The 20,233-nt window shown below is 38.1% G+C and overlaps 1 protein-coding gene across 8 annotated transcripts in view; it reads left to right on the top strand.

Annotated features, from left to right (window-relative positions):
- CCDC158 (coiled-coil domain containing 158) overlaps positions 1-20,233 on the top strand; it is a 106,758-nt gene that overhangs the window by 74,005 nt on the left and 12,520 nt on the right. For all 8 annotated transcript variants that reach the window (XM_058547295.1, XM_058547296.1, XM_058547299.1 and 5 more), the window contains one exon: positions 18,452-18,612. In XM_058547295.1, coding sequence (XP_058403278.1) covers positions 18,452-18,612 — 161 coding nt within the window. The remainder of the gene's footprint in view (positions 1-18,451; positions 18,613-20,233) is intronic.

Genomic DNA, 20,233 nt, shown 5'->3' with positions numbered 1-20,233 from the left:
TTGTCCCCTCTTTCCTTTCTGATATTAGTAATTTGTGTATTCTCTCTTTTTTTTTTTTTTCTTTTTTTAGTTAGCCTGGCTAGAAAGCTTATTGATTTTATACATCTTTTCAAAGAAGCTGCTTTTGGGCTATTGATTTTTCTCTATTGAATTCTTGTTTTTAATTCCATTGATTTCTGCTCTAGTTTTTATTATTTATTTTCTTGGTTACTTTGGATTTAATTTGTTCTTCCTTTTCTAGATTTCTAAGGAAGAACTTAGATTATTGTCTTGTTTTGTTTTTTTTTTATAATTTTATTTATTTATTTTTTCCCCCAAAGCCCCAGTAGATAGTTGTGTGTCATAGCTGCACATCCTTCTAGTTGCTGTATGTGGGACGCGGCCTCAGCATGGCTGGAGAAGCGGTGCGTCGGTGCGCGCCCGGGATCCGAACCTGGGCCGCCAGCAGCAGAGTGCGAGCAGTTAACTGCTAAGCCACGGGGCGACCCAGATTATTGTTTTTGGATCTTTCTTTTTTTCTGATATAGCGTTGAAGGCCCCTCTATCTCTTTACTTTTAATCTATGTGTGTTTATATATTTAAATTGGGTTTCTTGGGGGCCGGCCCGGTGGCACAAGCGGTTAAGTGCCGCGCTCCACTGTGGTGGCCCGGGGTTCGCCGGTTCGGATCCCGGGCGCACACCAATGCACTGCTTATCAATCCATGCTGTGGCGGCATCCCATATAAAGTGGAGGAAGATGGGCACAGGTGTTAGCCCAGGGCCAGTCTTACTCGGCAAAAAGAAGAGGACTGGCAGATGTTAGTTCAGGGCTGATTCTCCTCACACAAAAAAATAAATAAATAAATTGGGTTTCTTGTAGACAACATATAGTTGGGTCTTGTTTTTTGATGCATGCTGACAATCTCTGTCTTTTAATTGGTATATTTAGACCATTGACATTTAAAGTGATTATTCATATAGCTGGATTAATATCTTCCATATTTGTTACTGTTTTCTTGTCATTGCCTTTGTTTTTGTTTCTGTTTTTGTTTTTCACTCTTTTTCTGCCTTTTGTGGGTTTTTTTTTTTTTTTTTGGGAGAAAGATCAGCCCTGAGCTAACATCCGTGCTAATCCTCCTCTTTTTGCTGAGGAAGACCGGCCCTGAGCTAACATCCATTGCCAATCCTCCTTTTTTTTTCCCTTTTTCTCCCAAAAGCCCCAGTAGATAGTTGTATGTGATAGTTGTACATCCTGCCGGTTGCTGTATGTGGGACGCCACCTCAGCATGGCCGGACAAGCGGTGCGTCAGTATGCGCCCGGGATCTGAACCAAGGCCGCCAGTAGCAGAGCATGCGCACCCAACTGCCAAACCATGGGGCCGGCCCCGCGTTTTGTGGTTTTAATTGAGCATTTTATATGATTCCATTTTCTCTCCTTTTTTAGCATATCGATTATATTTCTTTTTTTTTTTTAAGTGGTTATCTTAGAGTTTGCAATATACATTTACAACTAATCAAAATCTACTCTCAGATAACACTATACCATGTCACGGGTAGTGCAAGTACCTTCTAATAACAAAATACAGTCATGCGTCACTTAATGACGGGGATACATTCTGAGAAATGCATTGTTAGGTGATTTCATTGTTGTGGGAACATCACAGAGTGTACTTACACAAACGTAGATGGTATAGCCTACTACACACCTAGGCTACATGGTACTAATCTTGTGGGACCGCTGTCGTATATGTTGTCTGTCATTGACCGAAATGTCGTTATGTGGCGCATGACTGTAGTCCTAATTCCTCTTGTCCCTTGTATCAGTGTTGTCATTCATTTTACTTACACATAAGCATATATATTATATATAATAATCATATATTACATTATTATTATGTATTATATATAATATGTATACATAATCAAATACGTTATTCCTATTATTATTTGAACAAACTGCTGTTAAAGCAATTAAGAAAAAATTTTTTATTTTTCCTTCACTTATTCCTTCTCTAATGCTCTTCCTTTCTTTATGTAGATCTGAGTTTCTGACCTATATCATTTTCCTTCTCTCTGAAGAATTTCTTTTAACATCTTTTGCACGGCAGGTCTGTTGGCAACAAATTCCCTGAATTTTTGTTTGTCTGAGAAAGTCTTTATTTCTCCTTCATTTTTGAAGGATAATTTTGCAGGGTACATAATTCTAGATTTGTGGGGGTTTTTTTCTCTTAATACTTTAAATATTTCACTCAACTCTCTTCTTGCATAGTTTCTGAAGAGAAGTCTGATGTAATTTTTATCCTTCCTGCTCTATGGGTAAGGTGTTCTTTTCCTCTGATTACTTTAAAATTTTTCTCAATGTCTTTGATTTTCTGCCGTTTGAATATGATATGCCTATGTGTAGACCTTTTGGGTGTTTATATTGTTTGGTGTTCTCTGAGCTTCCTGGATCTATGGCTTGGTGTCTGTCATTAATCTTGGAAAATTCTCGGCCATTATTACTTCAAATATTTTTTCTATTTCTTTCTCTCTTTCTTCTGCATATATTGCACCATTTGTTATTGTCCACAGTTCTTAGACATTCTTGTTCCATCGTTTTCATCATTTTTTCTCTTTGCATTTCAGTTTTATAAGTTTCCATTGACATATCTTCAAGCTCACTGATTCTTTTCTTGGCCTTGTCAGACTGTTTATGAGCCCAACAAAGGCCTTCTTTATTTCTTTACAATGTTTTTCTTTCTAGCATTTTCTTTTGATTCTATCTTAGAATTTCAGCATTTCTACCTACATTACCCATTTGTTCTTGCATGTTGTCCGCTTTTTCCATTAGCGCCCTTAGCATATTAATCATAGTTATTTTAAATTCGTAGTCTGATAATTCCAAAATCTCTGCCATATCTGAGTCTAGTTCTGATGCTTACTCTGTCTCTTTAAACTGTGTTTTTTTTTATCTTTTAGTATGCATTGTAATTTTTTGTTGAAAGCTGGACATGATGTACTGGGTTAAAAAAACTGAGGTAAATAGACCTTTAGTGTGATGCTTTATGTTTATTTGGGTAGGAGTTAGGCTTTGCTTACTGCTTGCTGTAACTATAGGTGTCAGAGGCTAAAATTTCTTCTGGCATCCTTGTTTTTGTCTCCCCTGTTGTCTTTGGGTTTCTGTGGAGACCTCTTAAATAAGGTCTTTGACATGCAGTCCTTTCCATTATAATCTCGTTATTATACAGAAGCCCTATTGATGTCATGGTAAGGTGTGGTGGGAGAGGAAGCATTCTATAGTCTTATGATTAGGTCTCAGTCTTAGTGAGTCTGTGCACCTAGGACCCTCCCAAGTAATCAGTTTGGTTACCCCACCACCACCACCACCTGTAAGTGAGACAGGAGGGATAGAGAGAGTTGAATTGAGTATTTCCCTTTCTCCAGGTTGGTCAGGCTCTGGTAAAATCCAAGGTTTTTAGGCTCTGGTTTAACAGTGTCCCTTGACAGCTGGATTTGTTAAGAAGAACAGAATGCTCTGAGCATATTTCAAAATAGTTACTTTTCCCGTACTCCTGCTGGAAGCGCAAGAGGATTTCTGTGTAATCTTCACCCTGAGAACCCAGTGGAGCTCCTGGGAGTAAAACTCACAAAAGTGTGATGGTCCTAACCTGGAGTTTTCTGGGGTTTTTTGTTTTTTTAATTTTATTGAGGTCATAATGGTCTATAACATTGTGAAATTTCAGTTGTACATTATTATTTGCAAGTCACCATATATATGTGTCCCTTTACCCCTTATGCCTGCCTCCAACCCCTTTCCCCTCTGGTAACCACTAATCTGTTCTCTTTGTCCATGTATTTGTTTATCTTCCATATTTGAGTGAATCACATGGTATTTATCTTCCTCTGTCTGGCTTATCTCACTTAATGTAATACCCTCAAATTCTATCCATGTTGTTGCATATGGGACGATTTTGTCCTTTTTTATGGCTGAGTACTATTCCATTATATATATATATATATATATATATATATATATATATATATATATATATATATATATATATATACACGCATCACATTTTGTTTATCCATTCATCAGTCGATGGGCACTTGGGTTGTTTCTATGTCTTGGCTATTGTGAATAATGCTGCAATGAACATAGAGGTGCATAAGTCTCTTTGAATTATTGATTTCAAGTTCTTTGGATAAATACTCAGAAGTGGAATAGCTGGGTGTTTTGATTTTTAGTTTTTTGAGGCTACCTCAGATTCAAAATACCAAAATTTTTTGAGAAATCTCCATACTGTTTTCCATAGTGGCTGTGCCAGTTTGCATGCCCACAAGCAGTGTATGAGTGTTCCCTTTTCTCCACATCCTCTTCAACATTTGTTGTTTTTTTTCTTGATGATTATAGCCATTCTAACAGGTGTAAGGTGATATCTCACTGCAGTTTTGATTTGCATTTCCCTGATGATTAGTGATGTTGAACATCTTTTCCTGTGCCTGTTCACCATCCGTATGTCTTCTTTGGAAAAATGTCTGTTCATATCCTCTGCCCATTTTTTGATCGGGTTCTTTGTTTTTTTGTTGTTGAGTTGTATGAGTTCTTTATGTATTTTGGAAGTTAACCCCTTGTCAGATATATGATTTGAAAATATTTTCTCCCAGTCAATGGATTGTCTTTTCATTTTGTTGATGGTTTCCTTTGCTTTGCAGAAGCTTTTTAGTCTGATGAAGTCCCATTTGTTAATTTTTTCTTTTGTTTCCCTGGCCTGAGTAGACATGGTATTCGAAAAGATCCTTCTAAGACTGATGTCAATGAGTGTACTGCCTATATTTTCTTCTAGGAGTTTTATTGTTTCACGTCTTGCCTTCAAGAATTTAATCCATTTTGAATTAATTTTTGTGTATGGCAAAAGATAATGGCCTACTCTCATTCTTTTGCATTTGGCTGTCTAGTTTTCCCACCACCATTCATTAAAGAGGCTTTCCTTTCTCCATTGTATGTTCTTAGCTCCTTTGTCAAAGATTAGCTGTCTGCACATCTGTGGTTTTATTGATTACTGTAGCTTTGTAGTATATTTTGAAGTCAGGGATTGTGATGCCTCCAGCTTTGTTCTTTATTCTCATGATTGCTTTAGCTATTCGAGGTCGTTTGTGCCTCATATGAATTTTAGGGTTCTTTGTTCTATTTCTTTGAAGAATGTCGTTGGGATTCTGATTGGAATTGCACAGAATCTGTAGATTGCCTTAGGTAATGTGGACATTTTAACTATGTTCATTCTTCCAATCCATGTGCATAGAATATCTTTCCATTTCTTTATGTCTTCTTCAGTTTCTTTCAATAATGTCTTATAGTTTTCAGCGTATAGGTCTTTCACCTCCTTGATTAAATTTATTCCTAGGTATTTTACTCTTTATGTTGCAATTGTAAATGGGATTGTATTCTTGACTTCTCTTTCTGCTAGTTCATTATTAGCATATAGAAATGCAACTGGATTTTGTATCCTGCAACTTGGCTATAGTTGTTGATTATTTCTAATAGTTTTCCAATGGATTCTTTAGGGTTTTCTATATATAGAATCATGTCATCTGCAATAGTGAGAGTTTTACTTCTTCCTTGCCAATTTGGATCTCTTTTATTTCTTTTTCTTGCCTAATTGCTGTGGCCAAAACATCCAGTACTATGTTGAATAAGAGTGGCGAGAGTGAGCCCCCTTGTCTTGTTCCTGTTCTCAGAGGAATGGCTTTCAGTTTTTCCCTGCTGAATATGATGTTGGCTGTGGGTTTGTCATGTGTGGCCTTTATTGTATTGAGGTACTTTCCTTCTATACCCATTTTATTGAGAGTTGTTATCCTAAATGGATGTTGGATCTTGTCAAATGCTTTCTCAGTGTCTATTGAGATAATCATATGGTTTTTATTCCCATTTTGTTAATGTGGTGTATCACATTGATTGATTTGCAGATGTTGAGCCATCTCTGTGTCCCTGGTATAAATCCCCACTTGATCATGGTGTATGATCCTTTTGAGGTATTGCTACATTTGGTTGAGGATTTTTGTATCTATGTTCATCAGCGATATTGGCCTATAGTTGTCTTTCTTTGTGTTGTCCTTGTCTAGCTTTGGGGTCAGAGTGATGTTGGCCTCATAAAATGTGTTAGGAAGTGTTCTGTCTTTTTCAGTTTTTTGGAGTATTTTGAGGAGGATGGGTACTAAATCTTCTTTGAATGTTTGGTAGAATTCTCCAGAGAAACCTTCTGGTCCTGGACTTTTTTGGGAGATTTTTTATTACTGTTTCTATCTCTTTGCTTGTGATTGGTGAGTTCAAATTCTCTATTTCTTCTTGGTTCAGTTTTGGGAGGTTGTATGAGTCTAAGAATTTATCCATTTCTTCTGGATTGTCCAACTTGTTGGCATATAGTTTTTCATAGTATTGTCTTGTAATCCTTTGTATTTTTGAGGTATCTGTTGTAATTTCTCCTCTTTCATTTCTAATTTTATTTATTTGAGCCTTTTATCTTTTTTGTTAGTGATTCTGCCTAAGGGTTTGTCAATTTTGTTATGTTCTCAAAGAACCAGCTCTTTCATTGATCCTTTCTACTGTTTTTTTGATTTCAATTTCATTTATTTCTGCTCTAATTTTTATTATTTCCCTCCTTCTGCCCACTTTGGGCTTTGTTTGTTCTTCTTTTTCTAGTTCTGTCAGGTGTAGTTTAAGATTCCTTATTTGAGATTTTTCTTGTTTCTTAAGGTGGGCCTGTATTGCTATGAATTTCCCTCTGAGGACTGCTTTTGCTTCATCCCATATGAGTTGGTATGGTGTATTTTCGTTTTCATTTGTCTCCAGATATTCTTTGATTTCTCCTTTAATTTCTTCAACCATCCATTGGTTGTTCAGTAGCATTTTGTTTAGTCTCCACATGTTTGTCACTTTCCCAGCTTTTCTCATATAGTTGAGTTCTAGTTTCATAGCATTATGGTCAGAAAAGGTGCTAGATATGATTTCAGTCTTCTTAAATTTATTGAGGCCTGCCTTGTTTCCCAACATATAGTCTATCTTTGAGAATGTTCCATGTGCACTTGGGAAGAATGTGTATTCTGCTGATTTTGAATGGAGTGTTCTATGTATATCTATTAAGTTCATCTGGTCTAGTTTTTTGTTAAGTTCCACTATTTCTTTGTTGACTTTCTGTCTGGTTGATCTATCCATTGATGAAAGTGAGGTTTAAGGTCCCCTACTATTATTGTGTTTCAGTTAATATCTCCTTTTAGGTCAATTAATAGTTGCTTTATCTACTTTGGTGCTACTGTGTTAGGTGCATATATATTTATAAGTGTTATGTTCTCTTGGTGGAGTGTCCCTTTTATCATTATATACTGCCCCGTTTTGTCTCTCATTGTCTTTTTTATCTTGAAGTCTACTTTGTCTGATATAAGTATGGTACACTTGCTTTCTTTTGTTCGCCATTAGTTTGGAGTATCATCTTCCATCCTTTCACTCTAAGTCTTTGTTTGTCTTTAGAGCTGAGATGTGTTTCCTGGAGGCAGTATATTATAGGGTCTTGTTTTTTAATCCATCCAGCCATTTTTTTCTTTTGATTGAGGAATTCAATTCATTTACATTTAGAATGATTATTGATATATGAGGGCTTAATGCTGCCATTTTATCACTTGTTTTCCAGTTGTTCTGTATTTCCCTTGCTTCTTGTCTCGTGTATTTCAGACTGCCAATTCAATTTGGTGGCTCTCTTTGATGGTTTTCTCAGTTTTATCTTTTTTTGTTTTTTTTTTTTGTGAGGAAGATCAGCCCTGAGCTAACATCCATGCTAATCCTTTTCTTTTTTGCTGAGGAAGACCAGCTCTGAGCTAAGATCTATTGCCAATCCTCCTCCTTTTTTTTTTCCCCCAAAGCCCCAGTAGATAGTTGAATGTCATAGTTGCACATCCTTCTAGTTGCTGTATGTGGGACGCAGCCTTAGCATGGCCGGAGAAGCAGTGCCTCGGTGCGCGCCCGGGATCCGACCCTGGGCCGCCAGTAGCGGAGCGCACACACTTAACCGCTAAGCCACCAGGCCAGCCCCAGTTTTGTCTTTATTTATCATTTATCTCTCTGTTCTGATTTTTTGTTTAATGGTTACCATGAGATTTGTATAAAAGATCTCATAGGTGGGATAGTCTGTTTTCTGATGGCCTCTTATTCCCTTAGTCTAAGCAGGTTCTGTCCCTTTCCTCTTCCCCTTCTAAGTTGTTGTTGTCACAACTTATTCCATTTTGTGTTGTGAGTTTGTGGTTAAAATGAAGTTATTATATTTATTGTTGATATTTTCCTTCCCTTTATCTTTAGAGTTATAATTAAATGTTTTCTGATGTGTTCTGATAGAGAATTGCAATTTTCTGATTTTGTCTGCCTATTTATCTCCTTGCTCAAGGCTTTGTAAACACTTTCTTCTTTTTTTATTGGGTATGAGGGCCTTCTTGATCATATCTTGTAGGTGGGGTCTTGTGGCGATGAACTCCCTCAGCTTTTGTTTATCTGGGAAAGTTTTTATTTTTCCATAATATCTGAAGGTTATTTTCACTGGATAGAGTATTCTTGGCTGAAAATTTTTGTCTTTCAGAATTTTGAATATATCACTCCACTCTCTGCTAGGCTGTAAAGTTTCTGCTGAGAAATTCACTCAAAGCTCGATAGGGGTTTCTTTGTAGGTTATTTTCTTCTGCCTTGCTGCCCTTAATATTTTTTCCTTGTCATTGACTTTTTCCAGCTTTACTAATATATGCCTTGGAGAAGATCTTTTTACATGGATGTAATTAGGAGTTCTATTGGCTTCGTTTATATGTAATTCCACCTCCTTCTCCATGTTTGGGAAGTTCTCAGCTATTATTTCTTTGAACAAGCTCTCTGCTCCTTTCTCTCTCACTTCTCCCTCTGGAATACCTGTAATCCTTATGTTGCATTTCCTAATTGAGTCAGATATTTCTCAGAGAATTTCTTCGTTTCTTTTTAGTCCTAGTTCTCGCTCCTCCTCCATCTGAAGCATTTCTGTATTCCTATCCTCTAGATTACTAATTCTATCCTCCATAATATCTTCTCTGTTATTTAAGGACTCCAGATTATTCTTTATCTCATCCATTGTGTTTTTCATCTCCAGCATTTCTGATTGGTTTTTCTTTATAGTTTCAATCTCTTTTGTGAAGAATTCCCTCTGTTCATTAATTTTGTTCCTGATTTCATTGAACTATCTTTCTGAGTTCTCTTGTAACTCGTTGAGTTTTTTTATGATAGCTGTTTTGAATTCTCTGTCATTTAGATGGAAGATTTCTTTGCCTTCAAGATTGATTTCTAGGTGTTTGTGTTTTTCCTTCTGGTCTGGAGTATTAATATATTTCTTCATTCTGGTTGATGGAGTGGATTTGTGCTGTCACATAGTCATAGTATCTGGTCACAGTTTCCACCTAACACCACGGGTAGCGGGGCAGGAGTTGTGTAACCTGAGCCTGCCACAATCCCTGACAGCTGTGCATATCTGAGCCTGGGCCACTCCTTGGGACTGTAGCTGCCCTGTGGGCTCTCCCACCAAATGGGAAAGCAACCACGCAGGGCTTCAGGGCTGCTGCCACCTGCTCCCATAGTCCCACCCAGTTGTGCTCCCCCCTTCGGAGCCACAGTGGTACTATCGGCATTCACGGTACTATGGGCATTCACAGTAGCCACGAGCTCATTCGCCTGGGCACATAGCTCCGCCATGGTCTGCTCCTAGGTCGCACCAGCTGTTGTGCTTGGTGGGTGGGGCCTCCCTACTGGGTCCAAGCCAGAGCCACTCCCTGGGACTGTGGTGGGACTATAGGCTCTCCCACTGGACAAGAGAGCGATTATACGGGGGCTCAAGGCTGCTGCCGCCTGCTCCCATAGTCCCACCAAGTTGTGCTCCCCATTTCGGGGCCGCAGCGGTACTATGAGCGTTTGTGGCAGCCAGGAGCTTGTTTGCCTGGGCCACAGATCCACCACCATCTGCTCCTAGGTTGCACCAGCTGTTGTGCTTGGTGCGCGGGGCCTCCCTACTGGGTCCGAGCCAGAGCCACTCCCTGGGACCACAATGGGACTGTGGGCTCCCTGGTCCAGAGAGCAATCACTTGGGGGGCTCAGTGCTGCTGTTGCCTGCTCCCACAGTCCTGCCGAGATGTACGCCCTCCTTCAGGGCCACAGCAGTACTATGTGCATTCAAGGCAGCCAGGAGCTCCTTCCCCTCGACATGCAGCTCTGCCACCATCTGCTCCTAGGTAACACCAGCCATTGTGCCTGGTGCATGGGGCCTCCCCACTGGGTCCAACCGTGAACCACTCCTTGTGGACCATGCGGCCCTGTAGGCTCTCCCACCGAGAAGGGAAATGATCACACAGGGGTTCAGGGCTGCGGTCACCGTTTCCACAGTCACGCTGAGGTGTGCTCCCACCCTTGGGGCCACAGCAGTGCTATGAACTCTCCAGCCAGGAGAGCGGTCACACACGTGTACCGGGCTGCCTGGGGACTGGAGAGTGCTCACCTATCTCCACCACCTCCCCAGGGGTAGTCCATCCACCTTCAGTTGTATAGCTGCATGGGTCTCTCAGGCATCCTGATGTGCTATGTGGGTATCCTCTGCTGAACAATGACTGTCCGTTTAGTTGTAGTTCGATCGGGGAGAGACAAAGGGAACGACTCACTCCACCATGTTGCTGATGTCACGTCCCAACCTGGAGTTTTTAACTCTTAAGCTTGTCCACACTGAGCCTCTAACAAATCGTCAATTAAAGTTTTTCCACCCATTACTGACTTCAGTGGAAGGTTCCTGGACTTCTACTCCAGTAAGCTGTAATTCTGTATATTTTCTAGTTTTGAGGGCAGCAGTGTGCCCTGTGACCTCAATTCTCTGATGGATCTAAGAAGAGTTGTTGATTATCAGTTTGTTCAGCTTTTTTCTTGTTGCGAGGACAGAAATAATGACTTCCAAGCTCCTTGCATACTGGATTGGACTGTTATGACTTTTCTAGAAAATAGTTATCAGAAGTCCTAAAAATGCCCTTTGATTCAGTAATATCATCTCTGGAAAATGATCTTGAGAAAATAAGTAGAGAAAGGCACAATGGTAAATGTATGAAGATATTCATTGAAGCATTATTTATCATTGCAAAAGATGGAAATAATACAACTATCTGACAATAGGGCACTGGTTAACAATTATGAAACATCAATGCATCCATTAACAGTTATGTTTTTAACTAATGTTTAGTGGGAAAATGCTCATGTTATATCAGATGACTAAAAATATGATGACAAAGTATATCCATATGCAGATGGCCTGTCTCTCAGTTTTACCTGAGGCCCCAAAGCCAGGAACAAGACATAGACATCCTAAAGCAAGGTACTAGACCACCTATGTAGCACTAGCTAAAAGATTGTGAAACTAGTTTTACTGCTCTTGGCTTATCATCAGTTCAAGGTTTTGAAAGAAGAAAGGTTGCGAATTAAAGAGGCCCATAGAGGGAAGTATTTGGGAGAGACTTGTCAGTATGCTATGGTTCTCCTACCCTCCTCCACCCAAGTGAAAGATGGAGTTTCAGGGGTACTCTTCCAGAGCTTGACAGATGCCCCTTGGGATTTGATTTGTGACTCCTCTTGAGAGATCTATAGTCAACAGCCTCTCTGTAACTGGCAAAGTAGAAAAGAGGACTGCTTGGTCCTCTTTGCCCCCAGTGGAGGGCAAAGGAAGGCATATACTTCCCATGGACCAAATACAGGCCCTAGAGGAAAAGGGTCATCTTAAAAGGGACTCCAACCAAGGGAACAAGCTAGAGAACCAACATGACATCCACGAAGGTATAAACTGCTACGGAGCTCAGCAGGGGGCTCATAAACCAGCTCACCTGCTTCTGAAGTCCCCACACACCACCCCAGGGACCTCTCAAGTGGGGCCTCACCTGCACACTCTGCTTCCCTCTACTTCCCTCTGTCGTCAACCTTGGAGGGGTCCAAAGCAGCACCGTACAAGTGAGGAAGGAGTAAGGCAAAAAGGGAAAGCGACTTACACCCCTCTTCCCTGAAGCCTTCCAAGCCTGCAACAGACCTCTCAGCTCATTCTATAAATTTATACATTGCAAAAAGACAAAGAAATACATCAAAATGTTAACAGTGTTTATCTTCTGGCATGTGGGATTTTCTTAATCATGTATTTCAAAAATTTTTGAAATGTAATGCCTTTATAATCAGAAAACATATATATAATTCAGAAAAAAAATTTTTTTTAATAATGACCCTTCAAGAATTAATTTGTTGTCTATAAAATATAAATGGGCAATTAATTCTTCAGAAATATGCTGTTGCATGGTATAATTTCATTTGAGGTCTTGTTCTCTATAAGAATTCTTTTTTGATTTATCAGGTTGGGAATTTAAAATTGTATTTATTTTTCATCAAAATGGATTCTGTCTTGATTTAAAAAATAGCTCTTATTGATTTAATACTGACTATAGGTCATTTGCTCTGTATACATTATTTCTAATCACAGTAATCCAGCAAGATAGATTGTATTGTCTCCATTTTCAAAATGAGGAAACTGGGGCACTCAGAGAGGTAACATTGCCCAGGATCCTGGGAGAGGCCATAGAGGAGGCAGGATTAGTACCCAAGTCTGTTTGACTCTAATCCCATGCTAGATATATACCATGCTGCTCAAGTGTTCCCAGATAATTTACGTGTTCTTTCTCTGTGCTCTTCTATGTTTCTGTTAAGGAAAACTTTTGATCCACACACTAAACTTGCACAGAATTGGTGCATAGAATTGGATTAGTTATAATCCTTGGTGTATGAAACACTGTTGTTACTGATCCCTACACAGCTTTATTTATTTGATTGTTTAAAATAACAGTGAACATAGTTGAACATATTGCCAGCCCAACAACTAGAACATTACTAGTTAACTTTCCTCTGTGCCCCTCCTCATCCCATCCCCTGAGAAGTAACCACTCTCCTATAATTTTGGGATAGTAGTAGTATATAAACAAATCCTCAGTGTAAAAGCAGTTAAATATGTACACAGACATTTTTAAGTAAATGGAGTCATACTATACATATTGCTTTGCGACTTTGTTTTTTTACATTTAGTATTTCTTGGAGGTTTTTCTCCACAAGATACTCCGATGGAACTAAATTCTCTAAAATTTATTGATAAATGAGAACTGTGTCTACAGGTATATTACATTTCTGCTTTGATTCCACAACCTTTAGGGGACCTTTGCAAAGCCTTCAGATTACTTGGTTTGAACTAAATGCATGTGGTGTCTGAAGATAGTTCCTATCCCTCAGCATGTACCAAAATTATTTACATAAAGCAGGAGATATGTATATATATGGCTCAACAAATATTCGTTTATTAAATGGTTTAACATTTGTTACAATTATGTCAAGTTCACCTTTCCTGTAGTTAAAAATAATAATGTAGTTTGCATAGAAAAGTAATTATACTTTTTAAATAATAAAACTAATAATTTAAACACATAGTTATAGCAAAGAAATACTTTCTTTAAGTGGTGGTAATTATGAAAGTCACTGAGATGTAATTTTCAAGCTCTGCACTTTTGTTCCTAGATATTTATGCTATTGGCTATTTATTTTTCTTATAGTGTAAATATTTAATTTTCTGAGATTTAATTAGAGCTTCTAGAAAATTTTGCCCGTTACTGAATCCCTTTTTATCCTGTTGCTAATATTTCCTCACATGGCTCACTTATACGTATCTTACTGGGAAAACTAAAGAGAGAAAGAATTATCTTCTTCCAGGCTCACGGTAGGTTCAGTTCCAGAGCCACCATAGGATCTTTATTTGAATGGCAGTGTTGAAGGAATTGAGTAAAAACACTAAAGTGCTTTCCTCCCTGTAGAGCAGAGTTCCAGAGAAAAAGGTAAGATGTTGAACATATTCCTCGCTTGCAAGAAGTTGTTCAAAAAACTATTTGGAAACAAAGAGGAGATAAGTTTCTTACTGTGTCCATGTAATTTTTTCCCTGAAACATAAATAAAAAGAAAGAAAAAGGAAAAAGGAAGACAACGTCTCTACTTATAAGAGGAGCGTAGTAGCTAGAATGCACAGTTAACCCTGATAACTTTGTATTCCTGGCTTTGCCCTGGCACTGACACATTGGACCTTAAATTGTAGTACCTTTCTGATGATTCTAGATCAGTAAATATGAAGCATTTAAAATACTTTATGTTTTTATACTAAGGAGAGAGGAAAGTGGAAGCCATCCTTTCTTGAATACTTACTATGCACACTAAGTACTTCTCATTTCTTATACCATCCTTGTAAAGTAAGAGTTATTTTCCTCGTCTTCACAGATGAGGAAATGGAGATTAAAAGAAGCATTTCACTTATTATAGTGAAATTATGTTTATGCATTTGCCTCCCATATTAATCTGTATGGTGATGGTGCTCAGGGCAAGCTACCCCAGGAAGCACCACTCTGGTATGCGGATTATTTCGAGCTGAGGGCAATAAGGACTCAGAGAACTGAGGAAAAATATTTGAGTTTCCCCTCCCAAACTGCCTAAAGAATTTAAAACAAAAGATCTGTTTTAGGAAGGAGTTATTATCATGACTGCTATAAAAGATAATTTAGGATAGAGGTTACAATAGAAAAGGCACCAACAAGCCCATCTTATCGGGAGTTCTGTCTCTCTGGCCACATTCTTTGGATGGCCCTGCGAGGAGTTGTCAGACAATCATTTACAAGGGAAGTCTCCATTTGTAAAGGTATCTCCCTCTCTGTATTGGGAAAAGGGGGGATGAGCTCATTTCTAGTGACTTATCAATGTGGAAGGTGAGGCCTTGGGGCTGCATAATAAACCTTACTCTTGTTTACTGTGCTTTAGTGGTAATCTCCTGTAACTGACTCCCCCCACCCCCAAAATCCTCCTTTATCATTGGCTGAAAATGATATTTAAGACGAGAGTTTCTGCTATTGTGTTGAGAAACACAGTGTCCCTGCTTTCTCCCATGTATGCATGTTATTAAACTTGGTATTATTTTCTCCTGCTAACCTGTCTTGTTGATTATTTGGCCAGCCAGAAGAACCTTAAGGGAAAGGACAGAGGGAGATTCTCCCTCTTCCCCCGACAATGGTCATGGTCTCTTCAGGCAGGGCCCAGTTTTATTTGTCGTTTTACTTTCGTTTCTAACAGAATGTCTGGCACATAGTAGGTGCCCTGCAAAGTTTGTTGGTGTGTGAGGGGTAACTTGCCCTGGATCACGTAGCTGAAGAATGGTAGAGGCCATGATTGAAGAGCCTGTGGTCTTTTCCACTGTTCCACACTGCCTCTCCACTCCCTATCACCTCAGGAATGGGTTAGGAAATGGTGTTGGCATTTGTATTAATGTCTCTTCAGTAGTTTTAAAGATTCCCCAGGTACATTTGACTTATAAATCAATCTTTGTTTAATGCTTCTGAGTTTGGGATAATTGCCCTCATGTGATTTGCGAATTACTTTCAGTAATAACCAGACTATAAGTGTGTTGAGGTAAGGTATTCCACTATATTATTTAATTCTCACCTATATTCTGCAATTTTGTGATTTTGAGATCCTAAATTTGGACATCTCATAACACACTGATTGTGTTTCCTAATGAATATATCCGGTGGTAATCAAGCAATGTACCACAGTGGAAAGATCGTGGGCTTTGAATTCAGACAGATGACACTGTTTATCCTCGCTTTGCCATTTACCCCTTGTGTAATTTTTAGCAAGTTATTTAACCTCTCTGTGCCTCAGTTTTCTCATTTCTAAAATGGAGGTGATGATTTCTACCTTATTGGCTGGTTTGAAGATTAAAGTTTAAATGAGATCATTTATAGAGTGCCTGGTACATGACAAGCACTAGATAATCGTGCCTCTATTCATTGATCTTGACAGTCTGGAACAATGAGCCAAGTCTATGAAGAGAAAGTTTGATTGGAATAAATGTAATCTTGAACTTGGTACTAAATACACAAAAATACAAAGGTATAGGACATGGAAGATGTGGCTTACCAATAACATGTGGAAAAGACCTGGGGAGCCTCACTTGACTGCCTGCTCAGTCTGAGTCAGCAGTAGTATTTGGCAGCCAAAAAAGGTTTTAAGGATAGCATCCAGATCCAGGAAAGGGACAGGTCTTCTCCACTCTGCTCTGGTCAGACTCTCCCTGAGTTCTCTATTTCATTTTTTGGGCATGAGAGTTTAAGAAAATCATTGATTAACCAGAGTCTGTCAAAAGAAACACAACTAGACTGATAAGAAGTTGTGAGCCCACGCCATATGAGAAGAACAGATGAATTGAGATTATTTAGCCTGGAGTGTGTGTTAGAAAGTGGAGGGTGGGGGAGGGAAAGCTTGGAGTGATAAAATAAGTATCCATTTCTAAACAGTTATCATGTTAGACTTGTGCCCTATGACCCTAGGAGGTAAAACAATAACCAGGGATGGAAGTTGTCTGGAGGAGATTCAGTTTAATAAGCCTTTCTTTCAAAGGATTAAAGCTATATAAAAATTAAACTGCCTTCCTTGGTTTTTGGTGATCAAGCAAAGGCCACATAGTGTATTGCTGGGATGCCACAGAGAAAATTCATCATCACATCTGACTGGAGATTGGATGAGAACCAAATGATCTTCAAGACCCCTCCAACCTTGATAGTTTTGTGATTTTATACACAAGCAAAGTATGGGTTATTTTTAGTGGAGTATATAGAGACAGTGATGATCAAACCAAGTCCTTGCCTCTATGGAGCTTACATTTTAATTGGAGAAGCAACACACATTTCAAAAGTTAGGGCGAAGTCACAATAAGAGAATTCATAGGGCTGATTATGATTAATTGCTAAATGAATGTTAGAATTGAATGCTTTTTAAACTTTTATGTCTTACAAAGCACCAGTCACTCTCAAAGAACCTGAGTGCCGTGATCCCATGGGGGAAAAAAAGCATGTTTATATGTTTATAGGTTATTATACTGATCATTTATAATAAATGTCAAGGGCTTAAAATTTTTAATAATTGCCAAAACTTATTAAATAAACTTTCTTGTAGGCAGAAGATATGAAGGTCTGGGTGGTACATTGAGATTTCAAGGTTAGAACTAAAGTGACTGAAGATTGTGATAGGGTAAGGTTTTCTTGATAAAGTTTTTGAAGTTTTATTCCACATCAAGATATATGTCCACCAGGGCTAGGACAAGAGCAGAAACCAGTGTTTGGTAAAATTGGATCATCTACTTAGAGACAAATGCTTTTATTCATGATTAAGAAGCTGGTTCAGCATGTGTGGGATCAGGGGGTTTATGGGAAATCTATGTACCTTCCACGCAATTTTGCTATGAACCTAAAACTGCTCTAAAAAATAAAATCTATTAAAAAGTGATTCACGTCTTTACATATTTTAAATTGAGTCATTTAATAATTTAATGGTGTCTAATTTATGAAACTCTGAACTCACAGCAGTTTCCAGGTAAGATGACCATCAATAAACTGAAAAGACCGTACTTAGTACACATTCAGTTAGTCAGAACTCTTGACATCTTCAGCTGGATATCATGTGTGGTTTGTCATGGGGTTAGGAAGGGGAGGGGAATGCGAGGGTTATACCAGTAACATCAACACTTTGTTGGCCTGGACCCTAGAAAAATAAAGCCTAAAGAACAAAAATTTTGTAGTGTTCATCCCTCAGCAACCAATCTATTTGGCAACAGACCAGCTAAAATAGCCGATGATGCTTGATGACTATATAGCCATGAACGTTCTCCAACTAAGTCCACCTGCTCACCAGAGCAACTTCTGACTGTCATTTGGTTTTCACTTTTGAGGTGCCTATTGGGAACGTCTGTACTTCTTATGATATTACAAATATATTCATCAAATGATACTATATATCTGAAAATCTTTTTATGTTATTCTCAAATACCAACTAACAGTTTGAAAATATTGAATGTCTCTTTCCTCATCGGTAAAATGTAGGGAGTAGATTAACTCATCTCTAAAGAGTTCCTTACTTCTAAAGTTCTATAGCTTTATAAAATTAGTTCAGCCCTAAACAAAATATTGAAATTATTTTGCCTGGATGTAGTTGTAAATATTTAATGACATAGTACAGTGTTCATTCTACGTTGTTAAAATTAAAAAATACAAAAAGTTTTAAAAATAGATATGTATAGTTTGATCCTGTGTGTGTATACTCTAATTTATGAATATGTATGCATAGATGTATAAATAAGTATACACACATTTATAAATTAGATATGGCACTATGTTGGTTATTGATTGGTTATTATTGATTATTCCTCAGTAGTAAGATTACAGGTGATTTTGTTTTCCTCTTCTTTCTCTTCCGTAGTTTCTATTTACCAGTTGAATTAATTTTATAATAGGAAATAGCATTTAAATCTGAAAAAACAAAGTGACTTTATTTTGTAAATTATTTTAATTCAGCAATCTATGAAACCTAACACACTGAAGGAAGATCCGACAAGGGACCTCAAACAGCTTCTCCACGAGTTGAGAAGTGTGATCAACGAGGAGCCAGCTGTGCCTCTGGGCAAGCCCGAGGAAGATGGGAGCACACCGTCTCTGGGGGTTTCCTATGTGGCTGTGTAAGACTGAGTATACTTCAGAATGGGAAAGCTTCTCTTATCAGTGGCTTGCCATTAAGTTGTCTGTGTGTTACTCTGAGAGGTTGAGGTTTAAATACCTTTGAAGAGTATCTGATGTTATCAGGGAAAACAATAAGAAAGTGGAGGAGTTAAGCAAAAGCAAAACAACTTGACATCAAGAGAAAATAATACAGTTATTCTATTCAGAAAGTAGTTAGGGCAAAGCATTACCCAAAGTTGCATTCATATAGTAATTTATAACTTCACCTCATAATCTTATTGGATTACCACAACAACTGTTTGAGATAAGACAGGGCAGGATTTATTTATCCTATTTTACAAATGAGAAAAACACGAGTTTCAAAAGATTGACTTGCCTACAGCCAACACAGTTCGATATTGGAGCTGAAACTAGAACCCTGAGAACTGCTACATAACTCTCCAAGTGTAAGCTAATAGGAAAGGCCAGTTCACCAGCCCTTCCCTGTACATACCTGCAGAAATCAATGAGATTCTCATATTCTTTTCAAATAGTGTTTTAAAATTTTATTGTGTTATTAGATTAATTTAAAGCATTTTAATATGTTTTATTTTTAGTATTATAATGCTGGTTGTATACTAGTTGTTAGTATTATAACAACCTATTGTTATAATATTCGTTTTCTGGTTATATGGCAAATATCTAAAAGTAATAATTTCTGAAATAATACTTATATATAAACAATCTCCAGTTTCTTAAGATGTTCAATTAGTATATATTAAGGTAGCAAAATATTACCTGGATTTATTTAACTTTTATTAATAATATTATTAATAGTCATTGTAAAATATTCGTAACTGCCCAGTTACCAGCATAACATTGTATCCTCAGAATCACATCAGAAACATTTCATTGGCCCCTCTATCAAAAAATACTTACATGTGCAGAGCACTTTCATTCTTGTCATAACCCTATAATATGCCATCTAATCCAGGGCAGTATTATTAAGTATTATCACTTGACAGATGAGTAAATTTAGGCACAGATTAAGTTGCCGCCTCCTATGAAGCAAAGAGGGAAAGCCAGAAGTAAAGTTAAAGCCCCTGTTCCCGGGACTAATCATTCCACAAGATTACCATGACTGTAGCCACTAATGATGGGCTTGAACTATATTGGGCTGTACTGAACATGAATATATTTGGTCCTTGCCTTTAAAGAGTTTATGTTAACTTGCTGTCATCCTACAAGTGACCTTGTCACCAAAGCCAAACTCAGCCTAAAGCTCTTAAGAGTCCATGGAATGAAAGCATTTCTGAGTTGATAAACTCCAGGGGTAGCCCTTTGCAAAATTTGCTTGGAGGCCTAAAATCTACTGTTGTGCCTTAAAGAAGAGTTAAATACTCGTGAGCAATTGATTATTCTAAAAATACGTGGAATCTGGAAATTGTCCTTTGTATAATTCACTGAGAGTTATATTTATCTATACCGAGATGATAGAGTAAGAGATTGCGTTACTGAATTAAGCCTGAGATTAGAGATATGCCATAGGTAAGAGGAATCTGAGATTCTGAATCTGATTAATTGTCCAACAATTTTGTACGTGACCAGGTAGTTTGGGAAGTCTGTTTGGACAGACTTGAT

Source organism: Diceros bicornis, chromosome 8 (genome assembly GCF_020826845.1).
Source record: "Diceros bicornis minor isolate mBicDic1 chromosome 8, mDicBic1.mat.cur, whole genome shotgun sequence".
Taxonomy (NCBI): domain Eukaryota; kingdom Metazoa; phylum Chordata; class Mammalia; order Perissodactyla; family Rhinocerotidae; genus Diceros; species Diceros bicornis.
Note: the sequence above shows the minus strand (reverse complement) of the source record. Positions and strands in the feature narration are given on the sequence as shown.